This window comes from Scardinius erythrophthalmus (genome assembly GCF_964197995.2).
Source record: "Scardinius erythrophthalmus genome assembly, chromosome: 4".
In the NCBI taxonomy this organism is placed as follows: Eukaryota; Metazoa; Chordata; class Actinopteri; order Cypriniformes; family Leuciscidae; genus Scardinius; species Scardinius erythrophthalmus.
In genome coordinates, this window is record NC_138224.1 from 6,690,815 (window position 1) to 6,711,477 (window position 20,663).

Here is a 20,663-nt window from a genome sequence, read left to right on the forward strand (position 1 = left end):
AGACGGGGAAGAAATCAAACAGCCCAGCGCTGACCCATAATCACACACGACTGACAATCGAGAACACAGACCGAGATGAAAGAATCAGCACTTCAAAGTTAACAAAAAGTGGAACACAAAAGTGCTCAGGTTGGGAGGAAACACGAAAACATGACTGTCATTGTAAAAAAAATATATACAAAAGCCCATTTCTGACACTAAAGAAGAAGAAAAAAGCTTTGGTAAATCTTCATTTAATATATTAAATTGAAATTATGAGACAAAAGGTTGAAGTTATGAGATAAAAAGTGAGATTCTGGCCTGGTTTCACAGACAGGGCTTAGATTAAGCCAGGGTTAGTTCAGTTAGGATATCTAAGTAGCTTTAATAAACGTGCCTTAGAAAAAAAAACATTACTAGTGTGCATCTTGAGACAAAACAATGGCTCTGACATATTTTAAGATATATCAGTGCAGGTTGCTTTCAGTTAAAACAGCTCAAACATGCATTTTAGTGAGGGACTAGATTTAGACTTGTCATATTTATGATTTTTTGAAAGCATGATTTATTTTCTTACGTGGTTGAAATGGGCTTTCACACAATTCAGATCACATTTCATTTTCATCTTTCTGAATGGGATCTCAAGGTCTGTTAGTAAGTAATTATGGAGGGGGGGGGAACTATCTTTTCAATCGTTCAGAGTTTATCTTTGGCCTCAAATGTTTGTGCTCTTCTTTCTCTTTAACATTCAGTGCTGAACAATGGACACTCTCTGTCCCTACAAAGGAGCTCACTTTCAATAGCATTCCCACACACAATTAATTCCTGTTTGTTAATGGCCACGATGAGTCACTGCATGGGATCAGGAGCACGAGGACTTCAAAACATGAGGAGAAACTTCTGAATAAAGCAGCTAAAAGGATTTTCTTTAGTGCTGACTTATGACGGATGGGATTGAATCGAAGACATGAAAAACTGAAAAGCCTCAGAAGATTTTGGCAAAATTTTATTTGACGGTCTCAAACCCTTGAGTTTGAACAGCTGCAAAACATATTGTGGCATCACTTTCTGGAGCCATTAATGAGGGCCAACATTACAGATATCAATGGGCAAATGTACTGTATGATAAGAGGAAATGCATTTACATTAGAAGAGAGACTAAAATGTTTTAAGTGCACCATCTAGCTGTCACTGACCGAACTACATTTTACGCAATGCCTTGAGTCATCAGAAGGCGACATGTTTAGTGTTGTTGAGTCGCGTTACTTCCTCAACGCGTCCTTGGGACTCTCTGCACTTCAGATACATGACTGATTAACATTTTTATTAGGTTAATACCAATTACAGAGAGCTTTTGAAGTGATGAATCGTATTTGGTAAGCGGTTATTCTTTCTCTGTGTCTGTCAGCCACAATTATCTCTCATTTGTGTTCTCTGGTAAAACATACTGTCTGTATGACAGTTCACTGATGGTTAAACATGTCCTTAATGTTAATGAAATTTGTTTGCAACGTTTATATTGAACAATACGAGTGTTAAAAGTTGTTGACAAACCTGCAGAATGTCTGAGGAGAGATGAGCGCTCCTAACGCCAGTGAACGCAAGGCCTGCTGGAGCGCGAGAGATGAGCTCTGGAAGTGTCTAGATGTCCACAAAGACAGCTCATCTGCCTGTGAGAAACACCAGCAGGAGTTTGAAGACAAGTGTCCTGCCCAGTGGGTCTGTCCATAGTACTGATTCAATAGTTCTGAGTGCAGAAACATACAAATGTCTATGACACCTGCGTTTAATTTGAATTTATTTGCAGCAGCTGTCACGAATATTGAGGGGTTTTTTTTTATGAAACTAAAACATTTGATTTTTACACGTGTTAGGCTATTGCATTGTTATAGCATACATTAAAACATTAAAAAAATTAAAACATTAAGTACATTAATATTTCCCTCTCAATGTAGCCACGCTTGTGAAAAAGAAGTACACACTGTAGCATACCTTTTCGGAAACAATATCCTTGATTATATTCTTTATTGCAAATGTCATTCCATTCAATGACATCCCTCATTCCAAACCCGTTAGACTTTCGTTCATCTTCAGAACACAAATGAAGATCTTTTTAATGAAAACTGAGAGATTTCTGTCCCTCCGGTGACAGCTACGCAACTACCACTTTGACGCTTCAAAAAGTTCATAAAGATATCGTAAAACTAATCCATATGAATAAAGTGGTTTAGTCCAAATTTTCTGAAGAGACTTGATTGCTTTATATGATGAACAGATTTAATTTAGGCTTTTATTCACATATAAACATTGATCAGCAAACATAAACCGAAGCTCAAACCTCATTGGTTCTTGCTGAAGCTCAAACGTGCTGCGTAACACGAGAATGAACCTCATTGACCTCACTGATGTGTGCGTTGATGAATGTTTATATGTGAATAAAAGCCTAAATTCAATCTGTTCATCATATAAAGCGATCGCGTCTCTTCAGAAAATTTGGACTAAACCGCTTAATTCATATGGATTAATTTTACGATCTCTTTATGAAGTTTCTGATGTGTCAAAATGGTAGTTGCGTAGCTGTCAGTGGAGAGACAGAAAGCTTTCAGATTTCATCAAAAAGATTGTTTTCCGAAGATGAACGAGTCTTATGGGTTTGGAACGACACGAGGGTGAGTAATTAATGACAGTACATCTGTCAACAATTCTAGTTATGAAGTTAAAATATATTAACTTTAAATGTAATATCAAATGACACACTGGTTAAAATTATAATCAAGTACATGTGCTTTAGAATGTTAGTCAACACATTAAAGTAAGTGTACTTCTTTAAAACATGACAAAAATGATTAAAACAATGATTTAAAGTAAAACTTTTCATTTGATATTATTACAAGTACTTAAGTGTCTTAAGAAACACTTATGAAAATATACTCTTTAAGTACACTTAAGTGACCTTTTATTTCATTACTATTAGTACAATTAAGCACTCTTCTTTTTCACAAGGGCAATAGTGTCTTCTGTTGAATTTCACAATGCACGTACATGAACTGATTGTTGTAATTCAACGGCAGGTGAAGTATTTCGTCAAACGGAGGGACTTCTTGAAGTACAAGGAGAAAATACAAAACGAGGGCTATGAACCAACTGAAGGAGCATCAAAATTATAGCCAGCAATGCTGTGCATCGGAGGGAATGATAACACTGGACTCTGACAATGGCGGTGATGCACTAAAAGTTTTCCTAGCCTATATAAAACATTGTGTTTTTGTCTTATTTATCTCAATGAGTCTGTGCTGTATGGAGCTTCAATGTAATGCCTTAAATGCAAAATAAATAAATGAACCAAAAATACAGTGTTTTATTATGTTTCAGAGATCACAGAACATATTACAACGATTTGCTGGTGACTAGGCCAACAATGGGTGGCCGACAATAACAAAATGTTTGTTTCCTGTATGTACAACGATTAAAGGGATAGTTCACCCAAAAATGAAACATTTTTCATCATATACTCACCCTCAAGTTGTTCCAAACCTGTGTGAATTTCTTTGTTCTGTTGAACACAAAAGATATTTTGAAGAATGTTGGTAAGCTGACAGTTGCTGGTCCCCATTGACTTCCATAGAAATACTATGGAAGTCAATGGGGACCAGAAGCTATTTGGTTACCAAAATTCTTCAAAATATCTTCGTTTAGTTTCGACATAAGAAAAAAACTTGCACAGGTTTAGAACAGCTTGAGGGTGAGTAAATGATGACAGAATTGTCATTTTTGGGTGAACTATCCCTTTAATGGCCACCTTCAAAAAGCACAAAGATTTATTGAATAACAAAGGATATGAAAAAATCTTCTGTAACCTGACCACATAAGCTATGTAACATTTTGGCAAGAGCATTTTAGATACTATGATTTCAGCAGCGAATTCAACTGCAAATAGGCCTGATGCAGAATCTCCCTCAAACCTCTCAAGTAAATAATGCAAATGTAACACGACATTTGTTAGACATCAGAAGATAAAGCATACAGACATGTTACATTCAGTGGGCACACACAAGCATTGCTGATTGTGTTTTGTAGGCACATAAACTTGTGCATTCAGCTGTAAAGATGTTAATCTACGCCTAATACTTTAAGGCAACATTGATATAGAAGTGTAAGAATAGTTTCCCCTGTTTGTGTCGTTCATTCAGTCACAGTGAGCAGCTCTGCATCCTCCGACGGAGGTGTCACGGATACTCTCTTACTCCACGGACGGGGGGGAAAATAAGGCCTTAATCACATTTTTATGCCTCCTTCAGTGTTATCCAGTGTCCTCAGTCCCTACATGTCAAACACTCACGCCTGTGCCGCCCACCTCCGGCTACAAGCTGCCCGTGACGTTGCGCATCACCGCCCAGGTGGGGAACTCGCTCAGATGGAAGAGAGGCTCTCCCCACGTCATTATGGCCAACATGACCACCAAAACTCCAATCAGATTCACTCCGAACCCGGCCTTGACCTGCGAGAAAACAACTTTTGTCAGTATATGAGCTTCCACTAGGGGAACATGCCCATTGTCCCATTTATTTTGGCAAAAACAAATAGTCAATAATACAGTTAATACTGTAAATGAGCCGTTTGTTGTCCCTCCCACACTGAATTGATTTATATGTCCATAGTATTAGTAAGTGGTGTTATAGTAGTCTACAAAATAGTTGCTATTTGTGTTCTCAGTGGGCAAAAGTATTGCCCGGCTTAGGAAAGTTGATATCATCCTTTATTCAAATATTATTAGATGATTTTGTGAGCAAACTGCATAGTTGTGCTTGCAGTCAACTTCAATTTTATTTATGATAACGCAAAGAAACATGCTGTAATTCAAAGAAATTATGAACACATGCAACAACAAAAAAACAAGAGAGAACCAACAGATATTAATATCTGACTATGAAGCCTGTAGATGTAGTTGTTTATTTTTTATATAATATAACATCAATGATTCATTTATATATTTTAGTTAAAATAACGTGTTATTAAAAACAATTTTAATCAAATATTTTCCCTTTTTAGCTGATGCTGATGCTTTTAAAATGGAAACTTATTCAAAAAAACATGAAATGAATTATTAATATTATTTTTACATTTTCTTTCATCATGAATATGCATTTATATAAGTAACAGAATACGTAAAATAATAGTAGGGGACCATCTTAAAATGTCATGTTAAAATTGTAATCCCTGTTTACCATCAGCCCTGTTATTTTTTCTGAAGCCATCATTTTATCCTAAAATATATTGAAATGTTAAATAACTTTGCTTCAGATGGCACAATTCAACTTATCAACACTTAACACAGTATTTGTCTGCCAGATTGTTTAAAATCGTACGGATAACGGCACCTGTTTCACTGAATGGCCCTCAGTTTGTGGGCACTTTATAGATGTGCTTATGAAAAACAAATGATTAGTGGCCTTTCGACATTGCGTTCCTGGCACAGCTGTGAGACGTGACAGAGGTGATATAACAGGATAATGTTGTTTCATACCATGTCACTGATCTGCACGTGTCCATAACTGAACACAATGGCGTTCGGCGGGTTTCCAACAGGCAGCATGACGCCGAAGGACACGCACATGGTGGCAGGGATGAGTGTGTGTAGAGGGTTGATCTGCAGCGTCTCTGACTGTGAGGGGACAGGAGACACAGGGTCGTTCATTAGGGTCATTCGAGACAGAACACCACTGTGAAACAATACGCTTTCATGCAGATTGATTTGTTTGTGCGAGACTATTCTTTCTGGCGTGTTCTGACCAAGGCGGAGAGGATGGGCAGAAACACTGTGAGCGTGGCGGGGTTGCTGGCGAACTCAGTGACGGCAGACACGAGAAGACACGCCAGCAGCGTGACGGCCCAGGGAGGAAGACCACTCATTGGCTCCAGCTGCCGACCAATCCACATGGAGAGCCCAGACACCTGCCCGAGAGAAGTCACACGGTTCATTTACAAGTTAATGTATATAAGGCATGTTTGTGTCTAGAAAAGATTCTGTCTGTTGTCACGAAGCACTTCTCTAACAAAATAGTGTAATGTGTAAAATTATGATTTAATACATAATACATTTAAGGGAAGTGCTACTGTTAAGTATTTTTACTCTTATGAGACACTTTTATCCAAATCAACATGGAATCTTAAATATAAAAATAATAATAAAATAAATTATATAATATATTATTGATTAAAATACATTAATATAAGATTATTTGGACTTATTTGACAATTTTATCCAGTGCAACTATGTTAGTTAATCTTACAAAGAAATGTTTTACACTGTTCACATTACAATGTCATTTAACGTAATGTAATAAAATAAAATAAAATATTTTTGGGGTCATATTACACTGTAATATAAAAAAAAAACATAAATAATGTAATATTAAAGTATATTTAAAAACATATATATTCTAATAAAATGTATGTTTCATATACAGTAATAAAACAGTGATGTAAAATTAAATTATAAAAATAATATAAAATAAAATACTGATGATAATAATTAAATAATAATTATCTAATATAAAATTAACATTGAATTGTCACATTCTTTCATAATTGTACTTTTATTATTTATATTTATCATATTCTTTTTTGCATTACAGTATAGAAACTCAGAAAGTCCCCTGAAATACAATCTTTCGGAGACGCTCACCTTGCATCCGGCAGCCAGTGCATATCCTCCTCCAACCAGAATAACAATTTCCCACGGCATCAGTCTCTGGAAGTCTTTCCATGTGATCATCGGGGCCAGAGGGTCCTTTTCCTCCTCATCGTCATCATCATCATCTTCATCATCATCTGCACAGATAACAGAGACAAGAGCACTTACCAAACCCGGCCCACAGGGTGCGCCGTCGAGAACATTCACCTTTGCTCTGATGTCCTCAACCTGAATGAACTGGTTGTACAACTAGACCCTGGTGGTGTGTATTACAGCATCAGCCTGCTGAGCGAGTACTCGCGGCTACATTGAAGTGTGGAGCGGTCCTGCTGAGGGCAGCGTGGGATCTGACCTTTGCTCTCGCTGGAGAATGCAGATGGCCAAGGCTTTCGAGCAGGGATGAGGAAGAGGAGGAAGCCGAGCAACACCGACACCGTGGCATCAGTCCTGTAGCCCTTCCTGTGAAATACATGACGTTTAGTGAATATAGAGGCTTTATTTAGCATCAAAGCAAGAAAATGGCTCTTCTAGAAAAAGAAATGGAAATCAATTTTTTGACTGTGTTAGGGTTAACATAAGATGTCCTCATACTTCTCGAAAAGTGATGTCCAGCCGGGGACAAATCCTGGCTCCCTGGTGAACCAAAGGACGGTCATCAGAACAAAAAAGATGCCTGTCACGACTTCAGGATAGCTGTGTATCAGGAGAACATTTTTTATTAGTCACAACATCAAAATAAAGTCTTTTTGAAATCAGAAGATCTATCTATCTATCTATCTATCTATCTATCTATCTATCTATCTATCTATCTATCTATCTATCTATCTATCTATCTATCTATCTATCTATCTATCTATCTGTCTGTCTGTCTGTCTGTCTGTCTGTCTGTCTGTCTGTCTGTCTGTCTGTCTGTCTATCTATCTATCTATTTATCTGTCTGTCTGTCTGTCTGTCTATCCATCCATCCATCCATCCATCCATCCATCCATCCATCCATCCATCCATCCATCCATCCATCCATCCATCCATCCATCCATCCATCCATCCATCCATCTATCTATCTATCTATCTATCTATCTATCTGTTTGTCTGTCTATCTGTCTATCTAATCTGTCTATCTATCTATCTATATCTATCTGTCTATCTGTCTATATGTCTGTATGTCTGTCTGTCTATCTATCTATCTGTCTATCTATCTATCTGTCTGTCTGTCTGTCTGTCTGTCTGTCTGTCTGTCTGTCTGTCTGTTTGTCTGTCTATCTATCTATCTGTCTGTCTGTCTAAAGTACACAAAAAAATTGGTGTAGGATTTACTTTTAAACCATTTTCACTCAGAAATTGCAAGTACATTTGAAAAATAATTACAACAAAATGGCAAATAATTTAGTATTTTCTTGTAAAACACAAAAAGATATTTTTTTACAGTGTACCTAATGGGGCCGAGTTTCTGGTACTCCTCATAAATGCGTTTCTCAGAGAGGATTTCTCGCCTGGTTTTGCGTTTCTTGCTGAGAGAGCAAGTCTCTCTGAAACTGTGAAGAGATAACAGCTTCTGAGTTCAGCAAGTTTCACGAAATAATTTCAAAATAATAATAAAAGTTTCTCTTTTATTCTTACTTGCATCCCAGAAATAAAAAGTGCAGCCAGATCCAGGTGAGTATCAGCATGATCAAAGCGATCGGCAAACTGAAGATGAACCAGGTGCCGAAGTTGATGACTTTTGCTTCTGGGTAACGACTGAAAAAAACATTTTATAACAAAGTTTAATGTTGCAAACACATTATATATTTTTTTTAGTTTCAACGTAAAGTGTGCATGCTGCCTTCAATTTTAAGTTTAAGCTGTCTAAGTGACAACTTGAATATTTGAGTTATCAAACTCTAACGCTAAATTTTAAGTTGTGATAGCTAATTGCAACAAACTTGTTTTATAGTGTTGATATAATTAAAATGATAATTGAATGCGTTATATAATCACTACATACATCTAATGTAAGTCTTATTGAGACCAGAGTGCAAATTTTTCCAAAGAACATTCGGGGGTCAAATGTCTTCATTCCAATGTGGAAGAAAAGGACAAGGTTCTGTTTACACAGCATTTGGAATCCTCAAGAAGAGAGCCAATCAATGAGGTGCAAGATTTTTAGCCGCCCCACTATAGGCCAATTAGCACTTTACATTGATTATTTCTAACAAAATGTCAAGTCAGCAATAACAACTCTCCAGTGAACGCAGATTATATCAGAACTTGTGATAGTTACTGTCAATATGGCAATTTGCCTGAAAAGAGCGTCAATACAAACCCCACTGACCCGCTGAAGGCCCTCTTTTCACTGTCATTTACAGTAGAGGCCAAAAGTGATGTCCAGCCTAGGAAAATCAACATCTTTACCCTTTATTCAAATATTTTTCAAAAATGTGTTAAAGATTTGTTGCGTAGTTGTGCTTGGAGTCAATTGTTTTATTTGTGATAATGCAATGAAACATGACAAATTATGTGGACATCATTTTTGGCCAGGCAGTCAAACAAAGAAATTGTGAACACATGAAAGAACCAATGAAATATTAATAACTGAATATGTTGTAGTCAATGTATGCTTATCCCTGTGAGCTTTTGGTTTTGCAGAGTTAAATAAAACCTGTCGCTGTAGTTTGCCTTTTTTTGCCAAATAATTTTGTCATATAAATCCCTTAACAAAGTATAGTGTATCTCGTATCCTCGTATCTAAAATATTCTCCTCATATTGTGATGGTTTAATCGAGCTTATAGGGTCATTAAAAACAAATATCCCCTCCGAACATCACTTTTGGCCATTACTGTATATTTTTACATCAGCAACAGACTTCCTGGGGGAAAAAACAGGTTACAATATAAAGTCACCTTTGCCCAAGAAATGTTGCACAAGGTTATTTTTCTCTACTTAGCGTCTTTACAATGTGCAGGAAATGAGATTGAGCGGATTGAATTAGGTGCTTAAACAAATCCCAGCACTGCCCAACATTTTGTGAATGTGCCTTTTTTCTAATGGATCGGGCACAGTGATAACATACTTGTTGAATTGTTCGGCAAAGATGAGGTTGGTGGACGTGCCGGTTAAGGTGATGAGACCGCCGATGGTGGCCGCGTACGTTATGCTCAGAGTCAGGCACTTGCAGATCATGTGGTCTCTATTGGTGGGGTATAGCGAATCCCTTCGGATTCTGGGTTTCTTTGGCACGGGAATGCTAATTGGAGCCTGTTTAGGAACAATTACAATCATTTTAGAAATGTAAGAAACAGATTCTGCCGTTATTGTGAGCTAGGCGAAGGTCTCACCTCTGGCAGATATCCATTTGATTCATTAGAATAGCCAAAACCAGGCTTAAATGTTAGACCATGCGGCTCCTACAGTACGAAAAAACACATTTCAAAAATCTATTCTTAATCAATAAATTAATTTTATGTTAACAAAAATAATGCTAGATATATTTACCTGTACTTACTTTAAAATAATCCTAAATTAAGACTTTTTTGAGGCGATGTATGTAAACTTCGAATATAAAATAATTTGAGTAATTTAATACTTTAAACCTTGTTTAACATTGTAATTTAAAAAAAATGACAAATGTGATTTAGAAAAAAAAAACATTTTAGAAAAATAGCTAAAATACATCAAATTTAATGACAGTGAATGGCATATTCCCATTCACATAAATTATAATTACAAAACATTGTGAAATTAATACTGTATTTATTTACTTATTTAACAGGGTTTTTATCCTCAATAGTTTTAAATAACCCCACTAAAATCACCCTTTTTTCTTTTTACTTTCTGACAGCCATATTTTTCCAAATTTGATGGTCATTTTAATGGGCGCTTGAGTATCATTTTGGATCTTACCTCACTCAGCATACAGACTTCATGTTTTTCACTGCAATCAAAAAGAAAATACAAAGAATAAGCTTAAGTTTAATACAGGTGGAGTTTAATACAGTTTAGAGATATTGTCTTACTTGTCTTTGCGGTCCAGCAGCTGAAGGTGATTATTGCTTGATTTTTGGTTTTCCTCTTTGTCTGTGAAAGAACAGAAGAATTAAAAAAAAAAGAATATGACAAAAGTAATAAAAAACATAATACATGCATAACCACCATGCACGTATTCTCAGATTGCCTCTTTGACTCACCGCTTTCCTCGTCCTGGGTGTCTACGGTCGCCGAGTCATCGATGTTATCGGCGATTCCTGTGCAGATCAGTTGCTGTAGAACAGCTTCAGCGATCGGCATCACCATGGCCGTGGTGGACGTGTTGCTCAGCCACATGGAGAGAAAAACCGTGCAGCACATGAACCCCAACACCAACCTACAACACAAAGAGCGTAGAGAACATATGCAGGTCACAGAGTCAGTTTCTAACAGTATGTGCATGCTAAAGGTGCTAAAATACATACATGCCAGGTTTGGCCCCTGCGATCATGACCATCCGGAGGGCGATGCGTTTATGCAGGTTCCACTTCTCGATGGATGCGGCCAGACATATGACCCCCATAAGCAACAGGGTGGTGTCCTTAAAATATTCAGAGGCGACCTGTGTACACACACACACATATTTAAAGAGGACCTATTATGCTTTCTTACATGTTCAAATTTCTTTAATGTGTAATGTTGCTGTTTGAGCATGAAAAGGTCCCTCCAATGGCAGTTTTTCTCTATATCAGTGCGCACTGTTTCATCTGAACTCCCTGAAACGCCTTTATTGTAGTGTTGTTGAGTTTTCTTCTGGAAACGAACACGTCACAAACGCCTCATTTAAATAATTCCCGCTCAAGGCATACGCAGAATAAAGGTGCGAGCTGGCCCGGTTGAGTTAGTTAGTAGTGTGTTGAAACTGTTATGGTAAGGGGCGTGACATTTCCCCGCACACACTCAAAGTGGTTAACCAATCACAGCGGACTGGTCCAGCCGACCAATCAGAGCACATCGCGCCTTTTGTAAGGCTTAAGGCCATTTTATACTTCTGCGTCAAGTGTACGTCGTAGGCTACGCATTCGTGAGCATTTATACTTCTGCGTTATGTCTGTGTTGCTCTGCAGTTACACCGCTGAAACACTAGATGGCGGGGGTGGGTTTTAATGCTCCACTGTGTTTAGATTCCTCGCGACTGTTTTGAGGAACGTTGGAGGAAATCTCTCTCCACGAATTCAAAGTCTTTGTATCCTGCTGAAGACGAGTCATACAGATGGCTGTATATCCGCACCTCTTCAACCAATCGCTTGGTCACTTGGTCCATTTCCATGTTCTTCACTGAACTTTCACTGAACTTCTGAATTTAAAAATGGCGGGCAGTGCAGAAGAACACGCCGGAAATGTGTAGGAGGAAACGCGATGCTACCAAGCCGACCAATCACAGATCTTGCGGTCCACGTCGTCGCAACGTGTAGTTACATTATTGAGGAGGTGCGCGTCAGGGTACAGCGTATGGTACACACCTATGCGTATGCTACGCCGTACCTACTGCGCGCAATCAACGCAGAAGTATAAATTGGCCTTTAATCTCCATAGTACGATGCATCATTGTTGAAACTAACTAGCTGGTCACGACTGTTTCCCGAAACCGATTGCTCCTGTCATACGTATATATATATATTTAAATGGGATAAAAGATATAGAATGTACTGAACGTTAGCTTGCTTATTGTGCCAAAAAAGCATGATCTATTTAAGTCCATATGTCATACTAACAATAAACTATGATTCTAACCACAGTTCGAGACCTGCAGCTTCGATCACAGAAGAGAGTTCCTGCAACAATGCCAAACATGTGAAAAATAATGTGTTTTTTGAACATTATTATAGTAGACCCCAAAAACAAAATCAAGACTTTGTAAAAGGGCATAACCGAACCTCTTTAATAATATTTCCTACAAGAATGAATACATTTTCAGTATGAAAGAAGATTCGGTGTGAATGTTGTTTAAGGTAACTGAGCTTTTACTGCCATCCCTTCTGACTTATTTTTGACCTATGCCCACCATATGCAGTTATAGCCTTTACTAGCAAAGATGAATTTTCAGCATCATTACTCTAGTCTTCAGTGTCACATGATCCTTCAGAAATCATTCTAATCTGCTGATTTGCTGCTCAATAAAAATATTAATTATGTGTAAACTTTTGAAGGGTAATAGTCCAACATCAGACAACCCAAAATCTCTGCAGTCAGCAGACTAGAGCAAAAAATATTGCGTAAAAAAGGAGAATATTAACAAACATGATTACAAGTATTTAAGATAACAGGTTGCTTTGTCAAGTTTGCCAATGGGATTTAGTCACATGATGCAGCATTTTGTTTTACATAATCTCTTGGCAGTTTATTGCGGATACGATAACAGGAACACAAATGAATGATCATCAACTCTGAGAGCCGTGTGCTTGATGAAACAAAAACACTATGCCATTTTTCACTCATAAAACATCACCTATAGAAGCCTTGTACCCTGCACTCTTAAAAGAAAAGATTCTATATAGAACCTTCAAGAGTTCTGTCAGGCACTTCACATTTATAGAGCTATTTAAAGTGTTCCATCATGGGATCCTTTTATGTATTTAGTTTTAATTACTTTTGTTTTAATTTTTAATTTTAATTTTGCATTACATTTTATGAATTAAACAGCTCGTAAACATACTTTATCACCAGGAAAAATTGTATAATGTATAAATATATAAAAAAAAGTATAATGCAATTATTTAAGACATTTCAGTTATGGCATAAAGAATTGAGTCAAGAATCCTAGAGATCTATAGAACCCCATTGAACCTTGTGAGGAATGTGACAGAGAGGCTCAAATGGTCATAAGAGATGTGATATAACCAAGTCAGGCATTTCCCCAAGAAAATGGGTGGTATATTACATCATCTAGCTCAAAGTCCTGCTATTTAAGTATGTTAAATATTTAACCTACAGTATTCCAGTCTGAGCATGTTGCACAAAACATCCTATAGTGAATATCTTACCTCACTGGATTTTAGGACCCCAAACAGCGGGTACAGGAAGGCTGGCACCAGTGCAGCGGCTCCCAGCGGCACAGCTTCAGATACCCAATATATCGCTGTCACAATCAGGACATATGCACACGATGATTCCTGCGAAAGAGACCGAACAGGGATCAAATTATCATTAAGAACATGTAATGTGATCTAAACACTGATTTGCTTCTGGATGGAATTTTGGCAATGTTAACGTATTTGGTCTTGACGGACTAAATCTGCTACACTGATGCTGCTGCAGAGCATGTACTTGCTACTGCTAATAGATACACACACATGCTGCTGTCAGTATGTAAGATATACAGTATGTATATATCCCATAGCAGATTTAGGCAGGTGGAGCTGGGGGAGGTGGAGGGTTTCAGAGGAGCTCTGCAGAACTAGCTTACAGCAAACAATGAACCAGACTATTTAATATAGCAAATATGAACTATAGCAAGATCTATTTTGTGGAAATAAATAATATTTATGCAGTTGATAAGTGATAAAAAAAATATTGAAATATGATAAAGAGCTGATTACATGCACATCTACATGAATAAACAGGAGAGAGGATTTGCATGTTAGGGATTTATTCCCTAAAATGCAGGAATAAACCAGTTCTTCAACCAAATTATGACTTTAATTACAAGCAAAACAGCAGGAAAGCATGTGTGTAAGTACGCAAATCAGACCAAAAATCCAAATCCGGTTTACTCTGCCAAATATTTTGACCTGGCTGCAAATCATTTCACGTGGGTCCACCAAACAACAAATAATTAGCCAAATACAGAGTCTGTGTAAAGCCTGCATGCAGAGCTTAAGCTGACAGAGCACTTGTCAGGTGACTCATATTTCATAATTAATCAGATTTCATAGCACGCCTATGGCCAGTCGAGCAAACTTAATACACGCTCACACATTCCAGACACAATAAATACATTACGCTAATGATGAGGACTTAGAAAGGCATTGATTTGTGACCATTTTGTGATGATCAGCCAGCATACAACATAACATATTTGTATGTTATCAGCAAGTTTATCAGCAATATCAGCAATTTTATGTGCATCTGATATGCCTACTGTTTCATTATATTTCATCTGTAACACTTCACAATAATGTTCCATTTTTAACAATGAACAATAAACATACTTCAAAATCACATTACCGCATGGCACAAGCTGATTGGCCCTGCTGATCCTGCAGCCAATGAGGATGCTTACCCAACAAATAAATAGTCTGGTTCAGTGTTTGCTGTAAGCTAGTCCTGCAGCGCGCTATCAGAGCTCCTCTGAAACCCTCCACCTCCCCCAGCTCCACCTGCCTACATCTGCTATGGGATTTATGTATAATTATGCAACAGCAGCATATTTTACATGCTGACAGCAGCATGTGTATCTATTAGCAGTAGCAAGTCCATACTTGCTCTGCAGCAGCATCAGTGTAGCAGATCAAGTACGTCAACATTGCCATATTCAATAACATGCTAAAACTATTCAGAGAGTTGTCATGATTGAATTAACGTTAACTAATGGGATCTTATTATGTTACCATTTCATCTATCTCAAAACATCCATCATCGGACATCAATCTACGTTTCACATTTTTGTGAGTATTAATTTAGCACAAGCACAATGGTTCATGGCTTATACCTTATGGGACTCGGACCAGCAAACTTCTGGTTTCCATTAGCCACTAAACATCACACCATCACATTTTTTGGCCTTTCTATTGTCCCTCAGAATTTCTGTCAAAGCCGATTATCACTCAGCGTGTGCCTTTGTTCATAAACTCCCAACTTTCTGCTTTCTGATTAGCTCCCAACACTGCAAAAGAACTTCCAGTTATGTGCCACACTAGCAGATTAAGCGTACATTGGCACATTGTTTTTGTTCTGCTCTAATCTCGTCATTGCTCAAGAAATCAGTCCATTCAGACTGAATTGATTTCTGGTAAAAAGGTCTAATGGAGCACTGATGTGTCAGGCACTTACAAATGATAAAAAAACTGATAATTTCCTCTTATTAACATGAATAGTGTGTACACAGTATTACACATAAAGTCCATCTTTTCAACTTTTGTTGTTTTGTGGAAGAATGCATTACATTCATTACACAATTGCTTTGTGTGAATAATTGCTTTCAGTCAGCGGGTGAGATGGGATTAGTGAACTATTGTGACCTGATCAAGCCGTTATTTCTGACTCTTGATGAAAAGTGCTATCAGACAAAGATAAGCACACAAAACCTGTGTGAGTGATCTAATCTTAAAAAATGTTTTGTAAAAAGCTGTCAAGGCAACAGATAATGATAGGCTATTTCCTGATCTATGCACTGTTTCCCTGTTTGTCTTTATTGACTTTGTGTCTGATTAGAATCGGTTACTTCAGCATCAATATTTTAGGTTACATCTTACATCTAGCCTATGTATGAGCCAAAGTGTATTTCTTAGATCCTGTCGCCATTTTTTTTTTATTTTTTTTTTGCCTTATTGATTTATTTTAAATGGCCATGAATTGTGATAAATTATTTTAAGCATAGGCCTATACATTTTACACACACACAAAATCTTGAATTGTATTGTCGCACCAAGCTACAGAAAAAAAAAATCTGGTAACGCATAAATGTAATGTGTAAAAAATGCCTGAAATCTAAAAGCTGTAAAATTATAAATCTGAAAGTGGTTTATGATCATAATCTCTAAAACCATTTTGCAAAAGAGTGACAGTACAAATGCAGGACATTTGCAATGCGTTAAAACGATTGCAAACAAATAGTAAGGTAATATTTGTAGGATTCAATATGGCAGGTCATGAGAGATTAGCACAAATGCATCTCTCTGCAGGCTTTGCTGATTTTGGACTGAATCAAAGATTCCACATGCTACATAAACAAACAACATCTGTAAAAACGGCCGATGTTTCAAACAAACAATTGCCAAAAGAACAGCACACGACTTGATCCATCGCGGAACTGAACGTCTGATTGCGCACCTGGAAAACTACCAACCAGGTGAGAGGTCGCCGCGCCACCTCGAGAAACCCTAAGGACCCCACATGAGACCATAATCTATGATCATGTTTGATGCATTGTTTGGTTTAGACTGTCTGTCTGTCTGCCTGCCTTTAAAACAGAATTATTTTTTAGTCTGCCAAATTTTCCCATGCGTCTGCAATTATATGAACTGGGTTCTGCGGAATAAAGTAATCACAATCAACTAAATATCGCGTAAAAGCTTTAATGCTTAAACAAAATGCATGTTAAATGTATAATTTAGTGCAAATACCCAACGCGCGTAAGCGCGTAAAAGCGCACGGTCACCGCGCGCTGCTCACGAGCTCATGTGATTGTAGAACTGGATGAAGATCTACTTACACTGCACGGATGGATGAGAGGCAGGGGCAGCAGGGATAAAGGAATCATGACCACGAGAATGAGTTTCCGAGCCGTCCATATTTTTTTGATTAAGTCCATTCTGGCGCCTTCCAGCCTCATGGGAGAACGCTTTGCTCAATTCAGCTCGCAGAAGTTCAGGGATCTTCAAGAAACACTTCACCAGTCACTTTACTCCTCTTTCAGTTTTCACATAAATTATAATTGTAATTGTGAAGTCGCTGTTGTCCGCGCAAATTGCTGTTCCCCTTTTTTCTTGCGTTTTACGCGCTCCGTGCCTTCTTAGAAAAGTTGGTCTAGTTGCATGGATTGTGCGCTTTGGTTCCTGTTTGAATACGCCTGGTCATGTAGTCCTTCTAATCCATCTAAGAGTGATCTGCAGACCCTCTTATACAGCTCTCAGGGTGTATTGATGAAAAGCACATCGACAGCCTATTTTGTGTCTCCACCTGTAAATGCGTCTATCTGTGATTCGCCATATGCTTCCTTATTTTTAACACAGCAAAATGCGTACAAGTATCATGAACTGTCCTCTTAATAAACTTATTCTCTGTGTGCGTTATAAAAACCTTTCCAAGGATAAATACGAAATGTATGACTGCACGGTAAAGCTAATTGTTCTTTAATCTAACCATATCTCCTCCCAGTTTGAAGCTGGACCAATCAGAAGTAAATGAGTGGAGTTTATGAATGGATGTGGGGTCGCGAGGTTGCGAAGCTCTGGGCCAAATTGAACCGTTTACATGCAACACAGTCAGTTTCTTAGAATAAACCCTACAGGGATCAGAGAACATGGTGTTAAGACTGTCAGAAAATAAAGACCACTGGACAGCAGAAGCACAAAAGCTCGTGACAGCAGCCAGTGTTCACAGATTCAACCCATAGCCTGTATTTCATGATTAGTAGCGCACAGTTAATGTATGCAGGATAATTCATAGACTGTATGCGCACTCCTGGTCAATACTTATTATTTATTCTGACCGTTTTCCATATTTTAGCTTAATAATACAGTCAACAAATCTTCGTGATGTGCATCATGAGAGGCTTTTTAAAGTTGTTGGACACTTAATGGCTGCCTTCTTTATTAAAAACGGAATAATTAAAAATAAAATAAACACATTTTGTAAAGGCACAAGTTAGGAAAATGCCTTTCGATCAAAATATTTAAAAAATGTGAAACAAATTCAGTAAGTCTAGTGTATCCAATTTTAACTCGAATAAAATTACAGTATTTATAATTAATTCATATTACTTAGTATATTAATATATTGAATTAGTATACATATATAAATAAGAATTTTATTATAAAATGTATTTACCTTTATTTCATTATATACATTATATATAATTTCATTATTATATATATTCATAATTCATTTCAACTATACCACATAATAAAAATTACACAATTATAATTAATATAATAATTTATTAATAACCTTTAATGTTCGTTTATTACAAATAAATATAATTTATAAAATGCATATTACCTTTATTGTTTGGAATTTATATTGTCATATACGTAATAACTATACAAATGCCTACCAGTGTTTCTGCCCGTTTTTGTATGAAAAAAGCACTAAAACAGAATCTGCAATCAGTCCAAAACATTTTAAAATGGCCATTATGTGCATGACATGCCACCTAGTGGAAAACTGTGAAGTGTTGTTACAAGAGAATATCTGCAACGTAATTCAGCCCAACAACAAATACAAATCTGCTGCTTTTCTGTTGCGTAATGCGGTCTAAGTCTTTGTAATTTCTTTCTGAACACGAAAACTTAATCTGAGAAAATGCTGTGCTAAACCAAAGCTTTGTTTGATAGGGCAAGAGGGCAGAGCTGTTTGTGTGCTTTTGTTTGATTAGCCTAACTTTTATTCTCTTATTTTATTCAGGGTTCTTGAGTGTTATCACGTTACAGGTTCTGCGTTTATCTACATTCAAATCAACGTCTGCTCTCCATACAGTCAGTGGGGAGGAAACCCATGAACAGTGTTGCATAACCTAATCAATGTTGCCTAAGTTACATGTAAACCTATTTAGGGTTTTAGCAGGGGATGAATGTCAGTAACGCTTAAATCTTCAAACACTGTGAACAAGCAGTCAGGAGAAGCGCTGCTCCTGCATGAGGCTCTGAAAAGACCATGTTCATCAAGACACAATGCTGAAGATTAAGTGCTGTCCTCCTCTTGGACAGAGTTATAAGGGCTTGATGGGGTGAGAGGAGCCATTAAGATCAGGTTTATATGATGTGGGCGAGGATCAGAAAGCATTATAGAGGCTTAAAAGACCGGCAGAGGTGTTTGATTAATCAAGGGACTCGTTGAACAATCTGTTATTCATGCTGAAGAAGTCTCACAAAGAGTGTGGGATATTAAGACATGAGTTGAGAGTCTGATTGTTTCTCTCTCTGGGAAAACACACACAGTACAGAAGGGTCACAGCTAGAGAAAGAGGAGTCTGTCACCAACATCACGGCCACTGTCAGCTCTGAAGGGGATATTAGTACAGCTGTGAGTGAGTGGCATGCTGCACTAACAGTGTTTATAACCTTTATAATAAAATGGACAACAGCAAGAAGGAATGAATGAATAAGGTAAGACAAAGTAGACACTTTCTGATAGACTCAATATACCCACACACTCTTCTGCATTACAGACAGGTGAGCAGCAGAGAGCATTGTCATGTGTAAGGTGGATTCAGAGGTCGAAGGGTTTGCGTGTTAATCTTTGGTTAGAAGCTGAGAGATTATATAAGATTATATATATGAAAATTATGAAGTCCAAAAATGCCATCATTTTCAGATCAGATATCATATGGGAGGTAGCGGGATGTACAGTGCAATGCATAAGTTAATACACCCATGCTAAAGTTGACTAAAAAGAGGAATAAAAAATCATATTTTGGAAATTGAACTTAATGCCTTAATTTAAAAAATTAGGAAAAATCCAACCTTTAAGGACACCAATTTTCTTTGTGAATGAATAATGTATCGTAAATAAATAAATGTTCTTCCTTAAAATACATGGTGCATAAGTGTGTACACCCCTATGTTAAATTCCCATAGAGGCAGGCAGATTTTTATTTTTAAGTATTTTTTTTTTATTAATTTTTAGGATACTATGCATCCTGATAAAGTTCCCTTGGCCTTTGGAATTAAAATAGCCCCACATCATCACATAGCCTTCACCATACCTAGAGATTGGCATGGGGTACTTTCCATAAGATCATCTCTCAATGCAAATCAAACTAGCTTTTAGGCTAACTGAAATAAAACCATGCCAATCTCTAGGTATGGTGAAGGCTCTGTGATGTTGTAGGGCTATTTTAATTCCAAAGGCCAAGGGAACTTTATCAGGATGCATAGTATCCTAAAAATTAATAAAAAAAAAATACTTAAAAATAAAAATCTGCCTGCCTCAATGGGAATTTAACATAGGGGTGTACACACTTATGCACCATGTATTTTAAGGAAGAACAGTTATTTATTTACGATACATTATTCACTCACAAAGAAAATTGGTGTCCTTAAAGGTTGGATTTTTCCTAATTTTTTAAATTAAGGCATTAAGTTCAATTTCCAAAATATGATTTTT

The 20,663-nt window shown here is 37.2% G+C and overlaps 2 protein-coding genes across 6 annotated transcripts in view; one reads left to right on the forward strand and one right to left on the reverse strand.

Annotated features, from left to right (window-relative positions):
* The first annotated feature begins 1,213 nt into the window (after positions 1-1,213).
* On the forward strand, positions 1,214-3,319 carry coa6 (cytochrome c oxidase assembly factor 6). The gene is made up of 3 exons (XM_081363246.1): positions 1,214-1,355; positions 1,540-1,698; positions 3,051-3,319. Exons 2-3 carry the CDS (start codon positions 1,555-1,557, stop codon positions 3,144-3,146), a joined length of 240 nt encoding a protein of 79 aa, XP_081219372.1. The 5' UTR covers positions 1,214-1,355; positions 1,540-1,554; the 3' UTR covers positions 3,147-3,319.
* Positions 3,314-20,663, reverse strand: part of slc13a4 (solute carrier family 13 member 4) — a gene marked incomplete at its 5' end in the record, with an annotated part of 44,958 nt that continues 27,608 nt past the window's right edge. For 3 of the 5 annotated variants that reach the window (XM_081363237.1, XM_081363238.1, XM_081363239.1), the window contains 15 exons: positions 3,314-4,477; positions 5,504-5,641; positions 5,770-5,931; positions 6,665-6,810; positions 7,026-7,132; positions 7,265-7,366; positions 8,104-8,205; positions 8,291-8,410; positions 9,724-9,908; positions 9,989-10,057; positions 10,554-10,584; positions 10,667-10,727; positions 10,838-11,013; positions 11,102-11,238; positions 13,661-13,789. In XM_081363237.1, coding sequence (XP_081219363.1) covers positions 4,340-4,477; positions 5,504-5,641; positions 5,770-5,931; positions 6,665-6,810; positions 7,026-7,132; positions 7,265-7,366; positions 8,104-8,205; positions 8,291-8,410; positions 9,724-9,908; positions 9,989-10,057; positions 10,554-10,584; positions 10,667-10,727; positions 10,838-11,013; positions 11,102-11,199 — 1,635 coding nt within the window. In that variant the 3' untranslated portion in view covers positions 3,314-4,339. Of the gene's footprint in view, positions 4,478-5,503; positions 5,642-5,769; positions 5,932-6,664; positions 6,811-7,025; positions 7,133-7,264; positions 7,367-8,103; positions 8,206-8,290; positions 8,411-9,723; positions 9,909-9,988; positions 10,058-10,553; positions 10,585-10,666; positions 10,728-10,837; positions 11,014-11,101; positions 11,239-13,660; positions 13,790-15,327; positions 15,466-17,049; positions 17,170-20,663 lie in introns of those variants that run through there. The other 2 variants (XM_081363236.1, XM_081363240.1) reach the window with 2 other exon arrangements.